The sequence below is a fragment of the Canariomyces notabilis genome, assembly GCF_033297395.1.
Source record: "Canariomyces notabilis strain CBS 508.74 unplaced genomic scaffold N656scaffold_27, whole genome shotgun sequence".
Taxonomy (NCBI): domain Eukaryota; kingdom Fungi; phylum Ascomycota; class Sordariomycetes; order Sordariales; family Chaetomiaceae; genus Canariomyces; species Canariomyces notabilis.
This window is the reverse complement of record NW_027041849.1, coordinates 134735-155652: the sequence shown is the minus strand read 5'-3', so window position 1 is coordinate 155652 and position 20918 is coordinate 134735. Positions and strand designations below refer to the sequence as shown.

General features: G+C 55.3%; 6 protein-coding genes across 6 annotated transcripts; 4 read left to right on the top strand and 2 right to left on the bottom strand.

The window, feature by feature from the left end:
* The first annotated feature begins 1109 nt into the window (after nt 1-1109).
* N656DRAFT_783382 (uncharacterized protein) lies at nt 1110-1827 on the top strand. Its single transcript, XM_064815946.1, has one exon. The coding sequence runs from the start codon at nt 1287-1289 to the stop codon at nt 1800-1802; it is 516 nt and encodes a 171-aa protein (XP_064666654.1). The 5' UTR covers nt 1110-1286; the 3' UTR covers nt 1803-1827.
* Nucleotides 1828-4432: 2605 nt separating this feature from the next.
* N656DRAFT_683790 (uncharacterized protein) lies at nt 4433-7609 on the top strand (the record flags this gene model as incomplete). The annotated part of the gene is made up of 1 exon (XM_064810597.1): nt 4433-7609. A coding segment is annotated over one exon (3177 nt), but the record flags the coding sequence as incomplete, so codon positions are not given.
* Nucleotides 7610-8346: 737 nt separating this feature from the next.
* N656DRAFT_783378 (uncharacterized protein) lies at nt 8347-9360 on the bottom strand. The gene is made up of 2 exons (XM_064815945.1): nt 9078-9360; nt 8347-8996 (listed from the first exon to the last, which is right to left on the bottom strand). The coding sequence occupies exons 1-2, from the start codon at nt 9102-9104 to the stop codon at nt 8490-8492; spliced, it is 534 nt and encodes a 177-aa protein (XP_064666652.1). The 5' UTR covers nt 9105-9360; the 3' UTR covers nt 8347-8489.
* Nucleotides 9361-9497: 137 nt separating this feature from the next.
* N656DRAFT_783377 (uncharacterized protein) lies at nt 9498-16242 on the bottom strand. Its single transcript, XM_064815944.1, has 3 exons — nt 16009-16242; nt 15878-15952; nt 9498-15817 (listed from the first exon to the last, which is right to left on the bottom strand). Exons 1-3 carry the CDS (start codon nt 16009-16011, stop codon nt 9761-9763), a joined length of 6135 nt encoding a protein of 2044 aa, XP_064666651.1. The 5' UTR covers nt 16012-16242; the 3' UTR covers nt 9498-9760.
* A 315-nt stretch (nt 16243-16557) lies between these two features.
* N656DRAFT_354815 (budding site selection protein) lies at nt 16558-19250 on the top strand. Its single transcript, XM_064809352.1, has 6 exons — nt 16558-16716; nt 16787-16913; nt 16971-17101; nt 17154-17434; nt 17492-18507; nt 18562-19250. Exons 1-6 carry the CDS (start codon nt 16694-16696, stop codon nt 19099-19101), a joined length of 2118 nt encoding a protein of 705 aa, XP_064666650.1. The 5' UTR covers nt 16558-16693; the 3' UTR covers nt 19102-19250.
* A 620-nt stretch (nt 19251-19870) lies between these two features.
* On the top strand, nt 19871-20878 carry N656DRAFT_801203 (Aldo/keto reductase; the record flags this gene model as incomplete). Its single annotated transcript, XM_064818089.1, has 3 exons — nt 19871-19893; nt 19949-20432; nt 20489-20878. The coding sequence occupies 3 exons, from the start codon at nt 19871-19873 to the stop codon at nt 20876-20878; spliced, it is 897 nt and encodes a 298-aa protein (XP_064666649.1).
* Between the last annotated feature and the right edge of the window lie 40 nt (nt 20879-20918).

Below are 20918 nucleotides of genomic sequence, written 5' to 3'. Positions count from 1 at the left end.
CAGAGGGTTGTCGAGCAAGGCCCAGGTCAAACTTAGACGCTGCATACCTAACTATCTGCATGGCTCTGCTCTCAGTCCATCTCAGATCGCATGGAAGCTAACGGCTTTATGTTCAGCATCGAGATTTGGCTTGGGAGGAAAGAAATATCGATGCAGTGTAACCAGGGATGTTTCCTGGAAAATATGAAGAGCACTGGGGATCGAAGTCACAACTGATATTTCACTAGTTGGCAGAATAGCACCAAGGGAGGGAGGCAGCCTAGAACGCCGACTCGCCGAGGGGTGGGGTTGGGCTGGAATTAAAGAAATGCAACGTCTAAAACCTCAACCCAAGGCAGCTGGCCCAAAGCTCGAAGACGAGTCGGGTAATAAAATAGCTGGAGCTACGTGGGCAGTCGAGCACCACTGGATCCCATCTGCGTGCGGAGCAGCCAGCCCTTTAAAACATGGGCATTTCCCTCTTGTGAAGTTTTTAGAGGCTTTCTGTTCTTCATGGTAAATAAGACCGGCGATTCTGGCTGCACTTAAAGACGTCTCAGCTGCCCAGTTGCCCAATGTGAGGGTATTGTCCTGTGACAGAACACGACGGGAACGAGTACTGAGAGTAGGCAACCGCCATCATGTCAACACAACGAACTGAGATGGATCTATTCTTCTGCCCGTCAGAGAGTTACAAACTAAGATTCTTTGCAGATGTTTTAATCCGAGATGGCCGACAGACACATTCGCACACAGAGCATCCCCGGCGCATGGTCGAACGCGGAGAGCAGGTACAACGACTTTCGTGTTGAAGAGGCGGCGGAACAGAAAAAACGATAGTCTCAACAGAACTTCAGGTGGGGGGAAGCTGAAAGTGGTTGCAAGGATTCGCCGTAAGAAAAAAACCAACGGCGCCGAGAATGGAGCACCAGATCAGTCCTCTTCGTCATCCCCGCCTGCAGCAACGGCCTTCGAGTCGCCTTTTCCGGCGCCGGCCGCGGCAGTGACCTTGCTGACTCCCTTTGAGGGCTCATCATCACCAGCCTCATCTTCTTCCGCGTCTTCATCGCCGGCCTCTTCATCTTCCTCTTCCTCCTCCTCGTCCTGTTCTTCATCTTCTTCGTCATACTCTTCCTCCTCGCCCTCCCTTTCGTCTTCTTCGTTACCGTTTGTCACGGCAGTACCGTTCTTCCGGGGCACTTCGCCGGCGGCGGGGGCGGCAGCTGTCTTTCTCTTCTTCTTGGGAGGAGCTTGTTCTGCGGACGAGCGTCAGCCAGCTCTGTGAGACGGGACTGTGTGGAGCGAGGATGGAATGCAGCGGTAGGCTTACCTTTGACGCCATTCTCCTCCTCATCATCTTCGCCTTCTTCACCTTCAGCTTCGGCCTCATCATATTCCTCATCATCCTCGTCCTCGTCCTCGACATCTTCCTCATCTTCGTCGTCTTCTACGTACCTATGCGCGTCTGGTCAGCCAAAGAAGTTCAACACCAATTCCACAACAGTTGCCATCTTAGGATGACAGCGCGCAGGGAATTCAGAAGGAAAATGGCCGTGAACATCAGGCAGCAGCGACTTGAGAAGGGTCTTGCGCCTCGCTGCGCCGAGATACTCGCTCATATTCACATGTCTGTCCTTTGTCGCGTAATGTGGCCGACAGAGGTGATGGTATCAAACCCGTTTTGCGACAAGTGGAAAGTGACTTACTCCTCCTCCTCCTCCTCGTCACTTGGAAGAGACACCAGCTCTTCCTCCTCTTCCTGCTTTCTCTTACGTCCGGACATGCCGAATGCAGGCTGCAGCAGTGTCAATTGGAAAGATTAAGCCTGTTTTGAGGTGTAAGAGGACCGGTTTGATGGTAGGTGGACGGAGAGTGGCCGGATGGTGAAGAGAGGAAAGGGAAGGAAGGCTGAGAAGAAGGGGGTTTTCGGGGTGTTGGACGGGCAAAGGCTGGGAGCTCCAGCGAACGGGTACGTACCTTCCCCTACCTTGGGGAACAGCTTGGAAAGGCGAGAGGAAAGGGGGTGGGGGAAGAGGGGGGCCGTCAGCACACGGCAGACTCGCTGGGGGAGGGCGGGGAGCTCCAGCAGCTCCCTTGACTGAGGTTGCTGTTTGCGCGCGACATTGGGGCAGTTGGCACCTGTTTGCCGGCGCGGAAGCGTGGCTGAGGCCTTGGCTGTGATGGGCTGGAGCTCCGCAGAAGCTTTGGAGAAGAAGGGTGGAACTCGAGCCACGAACTGGTACGTGCGCTAGCCGACGATCCAAAAATCTAGCCACTGCCAGTTGCTGAGCAGCCGACAGAGCTTGGACCGCTTGGCAGCATCTTGCTGTCCAACAAAGTCTTCTGAGCGCCTTCTCACCACAGAGCAGCTTGCAAGTTCCGCCCTACCGTAGCTACACCAAGGTGTACGGGCAGCCGCTAAAGCAGCCGAGTCCGAAAATGGAACGTCATTGATTCCACAGGAGATCTCGTCACGTGCAGGCGCAAACCGGATCGGTTGATTTTTGCGCCGAGGTCAGTCGGCCCTGGAGCTGACCTAAGGTGATGACTGATGAGCGGGAGTGATCCGTGACTCGGAATTGGGAATGTTGCACCGAGCATCCTGTATCTGGCTGGAGATACGGAGGTATTGCAGACGGAATTGGGCGTGCCTTGACGCACAGATACTGCCAATAGAGTCTACCGTCGTGTTGAAAGGAGAACCGGGGCGTTGCCATGTCCTCATGACTTGTCGGAAAGCTTAGGTGTTGCGCAACTGGGGGAGCGGTTTCTCATGTCGCGCCGTTTGTGCTCAACTCGTGTCGCTGCACGAATAGTTTGCAATAGAGTGCATGGTCGATGGCTGGACGCTCAGGAATACTACTGGTCCTGTCTGAATGGCAGGCTTATTCGAAACTCGAGGGTTTAGCTGGAGCGAAGCTCGAAAAGGGAGGTTTTGGAAGTTTCTTGTCGTTGACAGCCCTAGGTAGAAGACTTCCAGATTCCTTGTCGAGTGGCCCGGACTGCAGAGCGCCCGCCAACGGCAGGCGCAAACGGCCTTCCGAAACCATGCGACCCTTGCGCTTGCCTGGCACCTTGCTGACGGTGTCGTTCGCATTGCAACCCGTTTGGTGAGAGAATTGCCCTGCAGGACAGAGGCGGGCCTGACAATAGAGTTCATAGTTCTTTTTTTTACCCCTGGAAGTGGCAGCTTTCCGTATCAATCTGGGGTTAAAGGGGGTTTAAATGGGCGGCCAGGAGGCCAGGCCAATTCCTTATTGTACTGTTGCTTTTCCTCTACAACAGTGTGCTCCCGAAACCAATCGTCAGGCATAGCATGTCCGAGAAAGGCTCCATTCTGCAGCTCAAGCTGGTTACTGTAGTTATATTTCGTGCTCATTCTTATGATGCGCAACCCGGTAAATGTTGCTTCGCTGTGTAAGTACATACCGTGATGATTGTGTTCGCGAGTGCTGGTAATTGGGAAGGTACGGAGTTATCGTTAGGTGTATCGTAACATAATGGATTTACTGTAACTTCATCTCGATTGTTGTCTCCTACGGAAACCTGAGTCAAAAAACCTTCGACTCGTTTATAAAGAAACTACCTACCTAGCTCTATAAGTTAGCGATGTTTAGCACATGCATACATGATACACTAGAGAACAACTCCTAGTGAATCCTGCTTTTGCAGCGGACAAGAACCCTAAAATGTCTCTCGGCCCGAGCGGGTGTGTCTCGTCTGCTTTGCTCCAGTCCACCAAGCTCGTTGACGTGTAACGTTAAGCGACATAGCGCCGCATTCCAAGCTGCGCAATCACATCGGACCATACACGGCGACTCGCCGGCCGTGCAAGTTGATTAACCGAAGCCCTTGGAGATCATCAATTTACAATCTATAGCCTGCAAGGGCGAGGCACTACCTGTACTGAACGCAGGAGAACGGCAGATACTTGGGGACCTCTGTCCATCACCATATGACAGCGCCGTTTTCAGCATCTGGAGCTTGCGACCGAATTGCTGGACCTAACCAAACTGCCTAGGTACAGTACCTTAGTACTGGTACTAGGTGGTGTAATTAACGTTGGTGGAAAACTTGGATTTTCCCCTGTATGCAGCGGCCCGAGCCAATAGTGGTGAACCTGGTGCGGCTGGGATCTTAAATAGTTAGGCCACCATCCCTGGCACAAAGAAGCCCAACCCAGCAGCGCGGGTCCTTGGGTCCATCGCCGGCCAAGAATTCAGGACGTGCACGCGAGCCTGTGTGGAACTCATTTCGACGCTGATCACGGCGTGGCCGGGGCAGGAAAAAAAGGAAAGCATCAGAATTTCGCGGTGCCTGATGATTCTTCCACCTCGCCTCTGCCTGCTCCGTTGGCCGATCTTCTTGCCCAACGGCCGCAGCGATGATGGGCAGCAACTCGACAGACCAGGCGGCCGGCAGAGGCGGAGATTATCAGCAGTACCAACAGCATCCGCAGTACCAAGAGCGAAGCATGACAACGGCCCGCGGACCGGCCCAGCATGCGTTCCGGTTACAGAACAGACAGCAATGGCCAAACGCGGGATCCCGGCTGAAACACGACAAGGCGGACGGTGCTGACGGTGCTGATGGCGCTGATGCTTTTGACCACGGCCGGCCTTTTGGCCTCCCATTCCGCCTGCAGAAGTCTCCGAATGGCGGAATGCGTCCTTCGAGCTCACCCAAGCCATCCCTCGAACTGAAATCTAGCAAACCCGTGCCGACCGACCTCATTTCCCCTCGCAGCGATTCTTTCTTTTACAGCTCCCTGAGTGGCAGACCAAGCCCCAGCACAAGCCCGACCGCTCATCACTTCCAATCACAGCATAGAACAAGGGCTGAATCGACGCCGATACCACGGCCCCCGCGGTCTGCTTTTCCAGGTCTTTCTTCCAACCCATTCATCCCAGAAACAACAAAACCCGAGTTTCCATGGTCCGAGGCTCGCAAATTTCCGCTTGTAGGCCGCCACTATGAACAGCTAGCTCCTTTGTCCCCGCATTCGAATCGCGAGTCACCCAGCCAAAGTCCGCAGCCAACGCCCACCGAGGCCAGCATGGCAGTGGAGAATTTCTCCCGTCCACGAAGACCGAGCATTAGGTCGCAACAGTCAGACAGCGCCTTGTCACGGCGGAAGGCGCCGTCCCACTGGCAGGCCGAGCCACTCTTCGACCAACAGACAAGCAACACCAAAGAACAAACTAATCCAAACTATAACACAGCTCCGGCTCCCAATCCTTGGCCAAGAAGTCGCCGCCTTTCCGCGTCTTCGTCGCACTCGTCGAGTACATTTTCCTCCATACCACCCCGCCCGTCAAACGACCAGACTAGTTCGGCTCCAAAAAGCAGTTCCCTCAGGCCCGTGAATCCTACGGTCACCAGCACCCCAAGCCCATTTGCTCGGCCACAACTAGCTCCTAATAACCACAACCTCCATCAAGCGTACCCTCGGGAACCGCTCCCACCCTGGTTAGCCGGTGGTGACGAGATGAGATCGAGTTTCCGGTCCCAGCTGACTGCCTCGACCGCTCAAGGGACTGTCTTCACGTCAGCTGGAACCGAGAGAAACAGCATCATCACTAAAGCTAGCAGCGTCGTTACGGAGCAATCTATTATTAACGGGTATGAGCGAAGGAGCTGGCGAGCTAATTCGATCGACGACGGTTTGAGCTTGGAGGACGTGATGGGAATGTACGAGAGAGGCTTCAACGACTCGGATATCGAAAGTATTCGCCGCAGCGTGCGGTTTCCTGACGACGAGAAGGCTCCTAGGACGGAGGTCGACGCTGGGGATTCCAACGTGGGAGGTTCACGGCCGGCGAGCTGCCACTCGGATGCGAGTGGCCTGAAGGCCAAGATTTTGGAGGCCATGAATGACACCTTGCCGATGCCTGGTGCGGTGCCGACGCCTGAATCCGAACTCTCCACCGAACGACAGTCGATTTACAGGGCCAGGAAATCCATGCTTCGCAACTCGCTACCCGACAATATCGGCTTAAGTTTGGCTACGGAGGCACTGGCTAAGAAAGACAATGTTGAGCCGGACACGATGGGGAAACATGACTCCGCAAAGATGCTGGACGGCGGAGACGAGCTTGACGCCCCACAATCCGAGACCGCCTTGCCGCCCTCGCCGACTTCTGGAATGCAAACACAACCCCCAACGGCAGAGCAATCGCAGGCACGCTCCTTCGCACCAGCACCGGAATCTCGCCTCCCGCAGGAACCACCAGAGGAGCCCGGAAGCCGTGACCGGTACGGTTTTCGGAAGGCAAGCCCAAACATCACTCGCCAAGAGTACGATGCTTGGGATGCCACCTACAGCGAATATCTGGCCCGGAGGCGCAAAAAGTGGATCGCATTTCTCAAAGACAACTCTCTTATGACGGACCGGCCCAACCGATTCCCTCCGCGCAGCGCGAAGACGAAGCGGTTCATTCGAAAAGGAATCCCGCCGGATTGGAGGGGTGCTGCTTGGTTTTACTATGCAGGAGGTCCCGCCATCTTGAGCAAGCATCGCGGAGTTTACGACGATCTGGTGCGTCGGGCGGGCCTCGATCCTAACGGCGCAGCAACGTCACCGGAGCAAAGGGGTGAGGTTAAGCCCATGGTGGTGGATGACATTGAAAAGGATCTTTACCGGACATTTCCCGATAACATACGGTTTAAGCCGCCCCCTCGGCCACAGGTGTCCCCCCCGAGCGAGTCCAGCGACCAAACTGGGGCGAGCACGTCCAACCAAACCCCCGAACCCGAGATTATTACGTCCCTGCGACGCGTTCTTCACGCCTTTGCACTCTATAATCCACGCATCGGCTATTGCCAGTCGCTCAATTTCCTGGCTGGCCTGCTCCTCCTCTTTGTAGAGACCGAGGAACAGGCTTTCTGGCTTCTCAACATAATCACCAGAGTCTACCTCCCGGGCACCCATGAGATGAGTCTGGAAGGGTCCAAGGTTGATCTGGGCGTGCTTATGCTAGCCTTGAAGGATTCGATGCCTGGAGTGTGGAAGCAAATTGGCGGTGACGAACTTGAAGTGAGCTCCGGGAAAAAGGGCAGGGGACGACGGGCTAAAGACGGGCACAAGCGGAATTTGGCCAGCATCAACGACCCCAATCGGCTGCCTGCGATCACGCTCTGCATGACCGCCTGGTTCATGTCCTGCTTCATCGGAACTCTGCCAATCGAGACGGTACTACGTGTCTGGGATGTGTTTTTCTACGAGGGCTCGCGCACCTTGTTCCGCGTTGCCCTGACAATATTCAAGCTGGGCGAGGCCGAGATCAAGGCGGTCCAAGACCCGATGGAGATGTTTGGCGTTGTGCAGACATTCCCCCGGCGGATGATTGACTGCAACATGCTCCTGGAGACGTGTTACAAACGGCGCAATGGCATTGGCCACCTGAGCCAGGAGTCGGTCGAGGAGAAGCGGGAGGCGCGGCGCGAGGGAATTCGCAGGTGGAAAGCCGAGCAAGAAGCGGCAGCCAGCGAGAACAGCAGCCCAAGACCGGCGACCAGGCACAGGTTTGGGCTGGACTTGGCTGCCGACCTTGACGATTTTCGCCGCAAGGGGAATCTTTTCAGTCGTCGCAAGGACCGCGAACAAACTCGGGCGGCCGAGGTGATGTAGTGCGCGCCACGGCCTCTCTCAACCTTTGACCCAGATCCCTCTGCGGTACACCCCGGTTCCTGACAAGTCACTCGTTTCTATTTGGTTTCTTTTGTCTCCAGTTTTGCGTCGGGTACGCTTTCTTTCCGGCCTCCGTCCGGCCTGGTGTGCAAGGAAGAGATCTGTAAGCGGACATATCGGAAGCTCCGGAACAAAGTCTCATGTAATTATAATCTTCTCCCTTTTTACACTTTCTCGTTTTCTATTCATCGTGTGATCTCTGTCTGGTGGCAAGCATAGCATTACGTGGTGCGATTACATGGGCGTGGCATGGCACGGCATTGCAGGAGCGGGCAATCGGGCATAGGTGTTGTTGAGGGTAATAAGGCATGGGCAGAGAAAAAGAAGGAAGCACAATCCATTGCGGATGCGGAGGGCACTACTTATATACACATAGATGGGGATCAAAGATGGCTCGCATCACGAGGTAGCGATAGATGGTCAATCGCAGAAACGGCCTGTTGTCATCTTATCATGGCAGTGGTTGACATAGTTTCGCTGCATTACGAGCGGTCTGCTCATGGCTATCCGCCGGATTGGTGCCTCTGATAGCGAGCAGAGAGACTCGGGCTCAGCGCTATCTCATGCCACACATTGATAATTGACTGCTTGTGGTAAGCGGACTTGCTCAGTCACCCCCTGGGCCCCTGGATAACCCCAGTCACCAGCTTTAGAGCTGATTAGGCCCCCATCATCACTTGGCATCTCCAAGGCTTCGTTTGTGTGTGTGCCCATCCCCGCCGTCCCGAAGCCGAGATTTGCACGACGTAAGGAGGCTCTCCTCTCCCGCTAATCTCCTAGGGAAGTCAATGTCATATAACCTACCACCGACGCCTTCAGTTCAGTTGCCTCCTCCCCCGGTGTTACTAGTACTTCCGCCGCCACTCTCGCCACCACCACTCTCAAACTTAACAGGCCCCTTAGCATAGCGCTGCACGTACGAGCGCGCGTTCTTGTCAAACTCCTTGCGGTCCTGGCGGTACTCGTCCGCGATGCGGGCCTCGAGCGGGTCGTCGGGCTGGGGCTCGACGAGCAAGGCCCGCACGGCCTCCAGCACGCTCGACAGTCGTGAGGAGGGCTTCCAGTTCTCCGGTTTGAGCAGCCCCAGACAAATGTTGCCCAGGCTGTCGTTGGTCACGTTGGGGTGGTAGATGCGCGTCGAGAAGGTGATGCTGGGAGCTTTGAAGGGGTAGTCGGTTGGTAGGGATACGATGATGCCGAATTTCCCGCCCGCGTACACGGTGCCCTCGGGCCCTTCGAGTGTTACGTGCCACTTGTGGATGTCGGAGTCGTTGGGCAGCTTGATGGTCATGCCCTGCGGTGGGGAGGAGGTGCATTCTGCTAGTTCCTGAGGTGGGTGGGTGATTGGAGACCCATGCGGTTAGCAAGGTGTACTACGTATTGGGAGGGAAGAAGGGGCGGTCGTTACCTTGGCGATGCGTTTTTGTGATGCCATGTTGGGATAGAGTAGAGATTTGCTGCCGCGGGTTACTGATACAGGAGAGAGGGAATTTGGGCCGCGACAGAAGACGGATTATGAGTTCGTGGTTCGGATTGAGATAGATATAATGGTGTGTGAGTGCGATAGAGTTGGTAAAACGCTTTCTGCTGCCTAGAAGGTCACCTTGTTGATACTCCGGTTGTCGTTGCCCAACTTGAAGACAGGGTTGGCTGCTCAAGGCAGGCGTTGGAGCGCAGCTACACTGTAAGGCAAGGCAGCCTAGGGGGCCCGGTGAAAGCCAAGCCCACTGAGTCTGTCAGAGGCCAAGCTCTTTCCCAGCGCACTAAACGAACAGGGGTAGGCAACCTATGTAGCTGTTACGGTATCCGTATACTTCGTACGGTACTGTACAATATTTGGCCCCTCAGCAACACGCAGTGCATCCTCGCCCGCTGTACTGAGAAGCATGTCCCCGAATGGCATGTAGGTATAACTGACTCAAAAGGAATACACGGAAAAGAGATATGGCAATCGACTTGTCAGTTTTCTGCGTTGAGGGCAACCAAGCGCCGAACGCCTGGCAGCTACCGAAACCGCCCAACCAATCCCTTCATCTATGCTTTCCCAACCCCCAAACCGACCCAAACAACATTGCAATACAATACAGAAGGCTACTCACTCTCATCCTCTTCCATAGGATCCGCACCATCTTCGTCTTGAGCTCCCAGCTGGGGCAAGCCTTCTTCGGCTTCATCCTCATCCCCATCTTCTTGCCGGTGCTCCTCCTCATTGTCCTCATCTTCCTCCTCCTCGTCTTCCCTTTCCGACCCATGCTCTTCCTCAGTGTCACCAACGTCTTCGTTTCCATGCCTCTCGCCCCCATCTCTGCCATAATCACCATTTTCCCCGCCCTCCTCATGATCACCCTCATCGTCACGTTCCTCATCCTCCTCCTCCTCCTCCGCCCCCGCCTCCTCCTCTTCCTCCTCAGCAGAGCTCTCTCCGCTACTTTCGGCCCTAGCTCCCCGCCGAGCCACCGTCGCAGCATCCACACTGCGCCTGAGATTGGGAAACAGCAGCGAAGGCGGCGCATCGTCCTCATAATCCGCGGGGACATCACTCAGGTCACTCTCGTCATCGGCAGAGTCATGCACGCTGCCGGGCGGGCTGGAGATGTCGCTGGCCTCATCGTGCTGCCGTCTCTCGCGCTTGCCCCGCCCGTCGTCATAATCCTTCATCTCGACATCGTCGTCGCCGTCTCCATGCCGCGAGCCGCCCTCCTCCTCACTGTCCCCTTCCGCACGCGGCGTCCTCCGTCCATGCACATTCTTTCCGCTCGACATGGACCCGAGCCTGGTCCTGGAGCTGCCGCTGCCGCCAGTGCTTGTTCCATTTGCGCCCCCGCTGGCACTGCCGCCAGCGGATTTAGGCGGCCCCTCAGTTGCACGCAGAACAGCCTGCACGGCTTGCTCGGCCTTGCGGACAATGTTTGGGCGGCGGATCCCGCTGACCTTGGCGTTCCGAGGGGCAGCCTCGCCCGCGACAGAGTGCTTCTCCGATTCGTCCTTATCTGGCTGCTCCGACGCGCCGCGGAGGGAGCCCAGCACGCTAGGGGTGTCCCGGCTGTCTCGGGTTAGTAGCGACCCAAGGAGGAGCTTGCTCTTCAGCTCGGTTGCGTGCGCTCCGCCGTCCTCGTCCTTGGGTTGGCTGGAGTCAACCTCCACACTCGGCGTGGGGACTGGTTTGGGGAGCTCAGGCTTGACATGCAGATAGATGGCTGAGTAGCAGTCGATGATAAGGTCGTCGATAGGGCTGGCCTTCATAAGATTGGCGTTTAGCTTTTTGAGCTCGACGGCCTCCTTCATGGCACTCAATGCGCTGCTGTTCTCTGCTTCGGGAGTTATTGACCACTTAGCAATCTTGTCGCCGACGATATCGAACTCTTCCGGCCTGAGGTTCTTGAACGCGTCTTCCCCGGTTACCGCAATCTTGAAGGCCTGCCGGAGCAGCTTCACGAATGTCACGACACAAAATTGCCACAATTCGTGGAAATGGTAGAAATCGGCTCCCTTTTTGCGGATCCGGCGGAGAAGGGCTTCTAGGTTGGCTCGATCGTTCATAACGTCGAGCACTCTCACCATGTACCGGATGTATCGCTCCGTATAGACATGGTGGCGACCTGGGCGTTCAGCATCGCACTTCCAGACGTTCATCACCATGGTCTTGGTGAACATGCTTTCTCGCAACACTGTGAAGGCGGCCTTGGCAGCAACGTAGCTTTCGCTTTCTTCGTCATTGGCGTTCTCGTCAAACAGAATGCGGGCGTGCCGGATGATGAGACGATGCTGCCAGTTAGACTTGTCCTTGTCTCGAAGGTACCGCAGACACCTAAGCACGTAGGCCTCCCAGTCATCGGCGTTCTCGATCGTAACCTCTTTGCCACGATCCGGCGCGTACGGCTGGCGCTGTAAGATGTTTGCACCTTCCTGAGCCGGGAGGTCGCCCCTCGCCACGAGTTTGTGAACGACTGATAGAATCTTGTAATGCGGTTCAAGGATGGGATCTTGGCCGTGTCGGGGCTTGGGCAGCGCCGACACCACCTCAACCGTCTTCTCAAGTGCGTCAAGGACTTTTTGTACTGTGGGCTTATGCAGGCGATTCATCTTGTCCAGCTCTTCTGATGGCTTTTGATACATCTTCCACAGACACTTCGCTACCATGTATGGATTTTTCCAATCTTTAGGTTTGCCTGCCATGGCCTTCCGGAAAAGGTGGGCCGCAAACTTCCATACCTGGTAGTCCGACATCTGGTTGTGCTGAATCTTCTTGTACGTCCCTGAACCTTCGTTCCCGATGAAAAATCTCTGGTGGTCCTCATGTTTGAAGGGCTCCATTGCAAAGGGCTCGCGGCTTGACGAGTACATTCGCATCCCGAACTCCTGGTACATTTCGTAGAGAGCTTCCTCGTCGTTCTCCAACGACGTGAGAACCGCGGGTTGAGACGCCCAAGCATAGGAATGCGACAGGGCCATGATGTAGCTGTGGATTGCCTGCCGCTGGAACCGGACCAGCTCAGCACGCTCCTTGTTCATCTTATCAGCAGTCCAGAGCACAGACTCTTCCAACTCGTAGTCGAAGCACTCCGCAAGGCGAAACCATGCGTCCCAGCGGTCAGGCGTGTATTGGAGTTGGAGCCGCAGAAAGGTGGCCCCGATTCTGAGGTCATCAGTAGCACCTGGCGTCTGGCGGCGATTGAGATCCACGCCCTTGAACTTGGTAAGAGCAATCATGCCCAACAAGAAAAACCAGCCATTTTTGGCCGGGGCACTCTCGGGCGTGTTGATAGACACGGCGTCGAGATCAATGCTGCCGGTGAGCGCCTGGTAGAGATGCAGAGGGTGGATTGGTGCCTTGAGGTATTCGGTATAATTGCGAAGATTGTGGGCCATTTGTGGACTGGACTTCGCTGAGCCGATGGCCTGCTGCATCCGCTCAATCGTCGTCTTGAGGTCCGATTTCAGGAGGTCCTTCATCGACATCCTGTTTGCCAGCACCATGATCTTCTCGACAAGTTGCAGGGCCTGGCGTTTTTCCAGGTTCTCGGGTTCGCAGCCGTGATCCTGCACGTCCCAGATGCCGACACCAAGTTTCAGACCGTGTAGATCGTAGAGTACCTGGCCCAGATAGTCTTCCCAGTTCTCGATGTTCTTCTGCTTCAAAAGCTCAACGCGCATCATCTTAAGGAATATCTTGTTGGAGGACTTGCAGCATTTCCGTAGGCCGAGAACCTGATGCACGGCAGCCAGGTAATCGGCAAGATCATTTTCGGGCCTCGGGAAGATGTCCTGGTGCTGATTCATGCCAACCTTGAGCATCGTGTACTGGAGTGACCATGCCCTCACTTGCATCTCTTGGAGCTTATTGAGGAAGGCTCGCAGGGTCGAGCCATTTGCTGGGGCCGGCGTCATCCCGATGCGCGTCTCATCCTCATACATGGCCGCAACGTGCAAAAGGCAACTCACCTTTGCGAGAGCAGACATGCTGGACCTCAAGTGATCCTCGTCAACGATGTCAAAGGAGCTGTTGTCGTTCAAGGCCAGGTGCAAAGACTGTATGATAAGATCGTCCAGGGCTTTTAGCATACTCATAAACAACCCTCTCCTGGGTTCAGTTGGCGTATTGATATATTCGTCCCGCTCGAAGTCGGCAATGATGATTTCGATGCTGCGCAGAAAGCACGAAAACTGCTTTGTGGTATACTGAATCTTGCCATAAGCCTCACCGAGCCTTGACCAGAGCAGCAGCCGCAGTTCGGTGCTGCTGGCCTTGAGGAATTTCCACAGGTCCACCAGCTCCTGACTGGCGCACTCTGTAATGGGACGCCTGTGAAATTTTGGTTTGTCGTGATCGCCATTGACCTCGTTCGGGTCGGGGGAGACTGGTATGTTGATGTAGACACTCTCGGGGTTCAGAACGGGCTCAAGGCTTTCAATCACAGACACCGGGTTGCCTAGGTCCTCTTGGAACAGACCCAAGAAGAAGTCCATGGTTGTGAGCTTGGATATCTCACGCTCTGCGGCATGAACTGAGATCTCAGTGATGACGGCGGTATTGGGCAAACTGAGTTCGGCACCAGGAAAGCTAGCAAGGAAGTCTCGCAAGCTATGCCAGCAGTTAAGCACATGGTCCCGCGGGGTACCTTTACCCAATGTGGTTGAAGCGACTCCTGCCCATAGAAGACGAAGCGACAAGTTTTCGCTCGGCTCGGCATCCCGCAGTCGTGCAACTTCGATCGCCATATTCATCCACCGGTCAAGCCTATCCTTCGCTTCCAGCCTCATGGTCTGATCCAGAGGGTTGTTTGGGTTCGTGATGCGCTCGTAGACGTCAAGATGGAGTTCAAAAAGCATCTGCACGAGGTCTGCAAGCTCAGAGAATGCCGCCCCTTGGCTATCCCTCTGGCAAAGGGAGATTTCGTGGACGATCCTGTTGTAGATGCTTTCGTCCCCTTGGCCAATGACTTCTATTACTGTTGTCTTCAGCGAGTCTGGCCACTTCGATGTGGAGTATGTATGTGTCAGCGCTTTCACGTATTCAAAAGTGAGGTCGTGTATTGTGTTCCATCCAGCGTTCATCCGGTTGACAAAGTCTCTGATACCTTGCCTATCATCAAAAGCCGGGGCCTCATGGGCTCGTTGAGACCCGGATTTGGCATGTTCGAGGAATGCGGAGAGGCTCAGCTGGGGCAGTTCCCTTTTACTCAGCAAAACCGTCGCTGTGTCCTCATCGAAGTTCGTGATGGCATCTCGTAGATCGATGGTGGCCGGGTTCTGAATTTTGCCTGTTCGGTCATCCGAAGCACAGGAGTCGAGGATTTCGGCAATCCTCTCTAGTGTCACCCTATCTGTCACTCCGAGATTCTCCAGGAGGTTTTTTGTAGTCTGAAACAAGTTCTGATCGGCAGCCTGCAATGGTTGGAGCTGTGTCGCGAGAAAAGTAGCGGGGTCCATAGCCTCCTCCGCGGCGGTATCTCGGCGTCTAGTCCTCTTGCTCCTCTTGAAGTCCACATTTTCATCTTCAGGGGCGTCGTGGATTCCGGCTGCGGATTGTGACCGCTTCCGAGTCGGCATGGAGCTGCTTCGCTCTTTCGCGGATTGTTCATTGGGTTGGCTGGCCTCAGTCGCAGCCGACTTAGCCTCCTGTGCTGCCGTTTCTCCGTCCACCAACTGCTCCGTAGCTGGCTCTCCTGCTGGCGTGGCTTCTGGAGGATTTTCCGGAGATGGTGTTGGCCTCGGCGGTTGTAATTGCTGGTCTATTTCCATTTGAATCTCCGCTGTGTTGTCTTCACATGGCAGTGAAATGGAAATGGCGCGCCCTGAAAAGCCTTCTTCTCTGATGACTCGGAGTAAGACAGTGCCCAGTTCTGTCCAAGACGAGGTCGAAAGGGACACCGAGAGAATGGGGGAAGCAATTTCTGCTGCGGGTGGTCTCGAGATCGGCAGAGACGTGGTCGGATCGGGAAGGAAAGGCATGGGATCCATGAAGCGAGTCAGATATGGTGGCATGCCCTTTTCAAGGAAGGGCTTCATGACAGGGTGGCTCAATGCCATCTTATCGTCCAGAACTAGAAGTTGCTTTTTAAGCTGTCCTCCGGCGAAACCCTCAGCCAGAGATGGGGGTTCGACTTCATCCACGCATGGATCATCATCCAGCTCTACGGCAGCCTCCAGGCTGTAGCGACTTATACGTGCGCTTGTAAGAAAGGCGGCCACGCGAGCGGCCTTTCTCCAGAGCTCAGCATCTGAGGGATCCCGATCCAATGCCGCGCTGAAGTCGTAAAGAGCTCTCCGGGCATCATCCTGAACCGCATTGTCTCGCAGTAAAGTCTCTTTTGTCGTCGCGGCAGTGCGGAGCTTGTGCTTAATGCGGTCGACAATGAACTGGCCGTGGTTTTTGTAAGACAAGTAGAGAGCCTGAGGAAGTGTGCTCCCAATGCCGTCGGCTTCCGCCCCGAGGACATCTAGGCCTGGGGCAAGAGTAGGCTCGATGGCAAGGTTTGCCCCGTCCGTCCCCAACTCATTGCGTTCGTACTCGGTCTTGCTCTCGGGGTATTTGAAGATTTCGGAGGCGAAGAGCGCATCGTAGGCAGCGGAAGCCTGGTCGAAGAATCGGGGCCCTTGTGAGTGGAGTTTGAGAGCGGTCTGGAAGAGCTTTAAAGCATCGTCGACCTAGAGGGGGATGGATTAGAGGCCATTGAGATCGAGAAGATCCGGGAAGAGGCAATATACCTGAAGATCCTTGGTGGTATCAACCTCTTCGTCGACATTCTCTTCAGGTTCGACGTTGATGGCCGAGAAGGCGGCCTGCAGATGGCCCAGTTAGCACCATAAACTCGAAAACAAAGCATTCGCCGGCTTACCATCTTTGTCGCCAACAAGAGGGTATCATGAATCTCTAGTTACCTCCTGTCCCCTGTAGCCAGGAAGGAATCCACAATCAGAGTTGGCGACAAAGGTAGGCTGGAATTACTGCGTTTGCCATGCCGCAAGCCCGCAACTATGTATGATTTGCCAAGGGTGGCCTGGCATTCGCGATCGGCACTCGGGTGCGACGCGACAAGCACTGCAATCGAGTTCAACCACGTTGGAGCGTTGGAGCGCGTTAATGAGACGAGCTACTGTAGCCTATGAAAGTGTTTAAGTGTCTGTCCACTAAGCTGTGGGTGCTAGGTCCGTGCGTCAACAGAAGCAGAAGAACAAGCTTCGCAGCTGTCCACTCTTCCTTCCGGTGGAAGCTACCTCGAGCAATGTTAGCCCACTTGGGCAACAATAAAAAGTACAGACAATCGCTTGGATACAAAGAAACCCGGAACAGGCCAACGGATCGTCAACCCACTCCTTTCCAGTTTACCAGCCTGACCCTCGCACCCCTGACATCTCCCGATTGAGTCTACCCAAGGCATCCACGACCGATGCATCGCCCTTGGCAGCTCTCTATCATTGTGAATTTGAAGTGCTCCAATCTTCCAGTTTGCTGAGCTAGTTCCAATCGAACCCAACCCTACGCCCGTCGACGACAACGGCGGTGCGAAAGCGTCTCTCGCCATGGTTGCGCCCGCTGTTCCTGAGTCTGCGCTCCCGCTCTACTCCCGATCCCGCCTTGCCAAGAACACTGGGGACTGATGTGTGCATGTGTAGGTTGACTGAGGAGGTATTGCACGAGGCAATTGATGCGCGCACCGATTCCCTGATATCCCTTCGCGAGCTTGGCCCTCCGGACCTCGTACACCTGGTCAAGCAGCCGCTGCGCCAATCTGGAAAACATGTTAGTCTTGCGTGTCCTCGCTGAGACCCGGATGCTAATTCGGACATGGCTATCTAGGTGGGAGTCTACCATCATGTCACCGGGGTGGATGCCTCCTCGTCCGCCAGTCTCGCCGCCTACATCAATACCCTAGCGTACAAGGAGTTTGGCCCGTCGGCTACCAGTAAGACGCTCGAGGGGACCTATTGGTAACTTGGAGCCTTCCAGTGCCATACCTTGCACCTGCTGACTCTGCGCCAGCTGTTACAATGCCTTTTCGCGGGTTGACATGCGCGTGCACGCCCCTTTCCCGGGCTCTGTTGAGAGTTACTGCGTCGACGAGCGCGGGGAAAAGAAGAAGGCGACTGAAGAGCTCTGGCTTGAGACATACCTCTGCAGTGTGTTACGCGCTTATTCCTACGCTGACGATGGCACTGGCGATACCATTCGCAAGATAATCGGCGTTAGGCGCTTCAACCCGGTAACCAACACCGAAACCGAGCATCGGTTCCTCAGTGCAGCCGAGCAGCTCTTCTTTAGGGGTAAGACACGGGAATAGAAATGCACCATGCCACCCATATCAGCTAACCCATTCGCAGGCTGGCAACTTGGATCCGACTCCGTCGTGCAAGTCCCTAATCTGGTCTCGAACCACCTCACAGCTGGCTTACTCAAGTATTTCCATACCACTGGACGCTACGCCTCCGCTATCAACCTCTTTGAGAAGCTGCGCACACAAAATACTGAGGTAGCGTCCTTGTTGGCAAAGGTCTTGTTCATGGGAAATGAGGAGGTCCAGGGAATTCGCGTTCTCCATGAGGCGCTGAAGGAGTCTCCGATGGACTATGTGATGCTCGACACCCAGGCGGAATTCTTACTCAAAAAGGCCGAGACCGCCGCAACACCAGAACAAAAGGAAGAGAGGCTGCGTATGGCCCTCGGCTGCGCTGACCGGAGCACAATCGCAGCGCCAAGCGAGTTCGGTACATGGGCCAGGTTAGCCCAAGTATACGTGGCTATGGAAGACTGGGAGAACGCACTCACTACCCTGAACTCATGTCCGATGTTTACCTATCAGGATAAAGATGCGCCCGTCATGCCGGAACCGAGAGATATCAATCTACCAACCCTACCCGAGACGAGGCTGGATGAAATCGACAGCGAGCCCGAGACGCGGTACTCTGAGCAGGTAGATCCGAGTCTGCTGAACCTCCGCGCCGCCGCCTATCGGGGTACATTCAAGCAAGCTTACAGCATCCTGACGGAAATGACAGCCAAGATTGGCTGGGACCAGCTGCTCAAGATTAGGAGCAATGTCTTTGTCATGGAAGACGAGTACCGCGAGAAACACGAGTCAGCTCAGCAGAGCTACCCCAAGAAGCGCAACGCGAGCACCGACGCTATCCGTGGGACCCCGGATCCTGCGACCAATGGCGATAGTCCCGAAGATGGAAACGGTGCAGAAGGAGCTGAAGCTGACGAGGCTGACAATGAGAGCGATGAAGATTCTGTGGCGCATACTCTCGCTGTTCCCAATGGTAATAAATCCGCAAAAGATATTGAAAGGCCTTCCAGCGCCCTCGGCCCGGAGGAGGTCGCGAAGGCAGACGAGAGCGTAAGCCAGCCTCACAAAACCCTCCCCTTGAATTCAGAGCTGACGTCTCAACAGGCCTCCAGCGAGAATCACTTCTCACGGCTCAACAACAAGCGGCTGTGCGAGCGCTGGCTGGACAGCCTCTTCATGGTGCTCTACGAGGATCTGCGCGTATACACGATATGGCGCACGCAGATGGCCCAGTACCGTGCGCAGAGCATGCAGTACAAGAAGTCGGCCGAGGAGTGGGAGATTCTCGGCTGCTTGGCCGAGCGCCTGCAGCACGTCGACGAGGCGGTTGAGGCGTACCGTGCATGCCTGTCGCAGCGCTTCAGCCCCAGGGCGCTGGCGGGAATCCTCAAGGTATTCGAGAAGACAAAGAGCACGCGCGATACGGTCGCGGCCACGATCAGGTTGGTAACGTGGCAGTACCGGTGGTACAGCGAGTTCTCGCCCGAGCTGCTGCACACGATCCGCCTGCTGATCGAGGACGAGGGGGCCGTCAAGATCCGGAGCATAATTCAAGCGACAAATCTGCCCCAGAATGTACTCGATCTGACACATCATTATGCGGCCCTCTGCGCGACGTTTAGGAGCAGTGGGACGGATGGCTGATGTAGGTAGAGGCTGATTGGGGCGGAACTAATCGTGTGGAGTGGGGGGTAAAAGGGGGAAAGGTGGATTCGGTGTAATAGCGCATCTCCGCATCGATACCTCTTTTTTTGGTGATCTGAGGTTCTCAGTCAGGCTTGCTTGCCCTTTGCCAAGATTTCTCGTATGAAGAGAGCGTAATCGGTTGATGGCAGTAGACATTGTGGTACACAGATACCAATCGCTAAAAGGTTTCACTTTCGGCTCAGGGGTGTTTATTTACGGAGCACGGGAAACAAAGGGTCACAACCTCGATGGGGAATGCTTCCCCTCCCGAAAAGCATAGCATGGCCCTTTCTGTGTTCACATGTGTGTGGGAATTCTCGAAAGCCTTGTCTCACACCTAACCCTCAGGCCGAGAAAGACACTACGGACCGTGATGCCGGTTCTACCGAGGAGGCGGCAGCCGTGTGGTCCCTTGAGGACTACATACCCACACAGCCTGCAGCAACCCCGCTGAGGCGATGGAGTAAGTTGCGGTTCTTCCAGGGAAGCTTTGTCTAGTCCGGCGGGCCAAGGGACGAACATACGTCACTAGTCAACTAGTCGTTGAGCTATCGAAGAAGTTGGAATCGTCCTGCGTGTTTATCTACACCGGACGAAATATTTCCCCGCAGTCTTGGTCCAGCTAGATGGTTTAATAAGATGTGAATCAAAGTAGGTATTCTCCTCTTTCACCACCTTTTTCTTTCTATCACACTTCGTGAGCCGACTCGAAGACCTCGTCTGAATCATGGCTGCTGTCAAGAACACCGCGTAAGTGACCATCCTACTCTACAGCCAAGCTGCCCCCCGCTCATGCCATATCCAGTAAGACCTTCAAGCTCAACACGGGCGACTCTATGCCCGCAATCGGCCTGGGCACATGGCAATCACCGCCAGGCCAGGTCGAGAAGGCCGTCGAGGCGGCCCTGAGGGCGGGGTACCGGCACATTGACACGGCGCTGGCGTACGGCAATGAGAAGGAAGTCGGTGCCGGCATCCGCGCATCTGGGGTGCCGCGGGAGGAGATCTGGCTCACCACCAAGCTGGACAACACATGGCACAAGGACGTGACCAAGGGGATCGACAGCTCCCTTGAGAGCCTCGGCACGAGCTATGTTGATCTCTACCTCATGCACTGGCCTTCCAGCACCGATCCCAACGACACCAAGAAGCACTATCCCGACTGGGACTTTGTCGATACCTGGCGGGAGATGCAGAAGTTGGTTGGCACCGGCAAGGTCAAGAACATTGGTGTCAGCAACTTTGGGATTAAGAACCTCGAGAGGCTGCTGAACGATCCAAGCTGCAAGGTTTGTACGACATTCATTATGCTGTGGTCGAAGGAGATGTTGACTCGCGAATGTAGATTGTCCCGGCTGTCAACCAGATCGAGCTTCACCCGGGGAACCCGTCGCCTAAGCTGGTTGCGTACTGCAAGGAGAAGGGCATCCATTGCTCGGGATACTCGCCACTCGGCAGCAGTGAATCGCCGCTGTACAGCAATGAGACGATCGCGTCCATTGCAAAGGCCAAGAACCGCAGTGCGCAGCAGGTTCTGCTCATGTGGGGTTTGCAGAAGGGATGGAGCGTTCTTCCGAAGAGTGTCACGGAATCGCGGATCAAGGCGAACTTTGACCTGGATGGCTGGAGCTTGACTGACGAGGAGGTGGCTAAGATTGATGCGATCCCGGATCGCTTCAAGGTTTGTGGTGACGCCTGGCTGCCGGTCAAGGTGTTCTTCGGGGACGACGAGTGAAAGAGGTATAACAGGCTGCTCGGAGCATCAGACTCATACA

Coding starts and splice junctions, on each gene's coding strand:
- N656DRAFT_354815 (XM_064809352.1), top strand. CDS start 16,694: ATGGTTGCGCCCGCTGTTCCTGA. Junction 17,435..17,491: donor CGAGCAGCTCTTCTTTAGGG/GTAAGACACGGG, acceptor ACCCATTCGCAG/GCTGGCAACTTGGATCCGAC. Junction 18,508..18,561: donor TCGCGAAGGCAGACGAGAGC/GTAAGCCAGCCT, acceptor ACGTCTCAACAG/GCCTCCAGCGAGAATCACTT.
- N656DRAFT_783378 (XM_064815945.1), bottom strand. CDS start 9,104: ATGGCATCACAAAAACGCATCGCCAAG. Junction 8,997..9,077: donor CACAAAAACGCATCGCCAAG/GTAACGACCGCC, acceptor CACCCACCTCAG/GAACTAGCAGAATGCACCTC.
- N656DRAFT_783382 (XM_064815946.1), top strand. CDS start 1,287: ATGGAATGCAGCGGTAGGCTTACCTTTGACGCCATTCTCCTCCTCATC.
- N656DRAFT_783377 (XM_064815944.1), bottom strand. Junction 15,818..15,877: donor ATACCACCAAGGATCTTCAG/GTATATTGCCTC, acceptor ATCCCCCTCTAG/GTCGACGATGCTTTAAAGCT.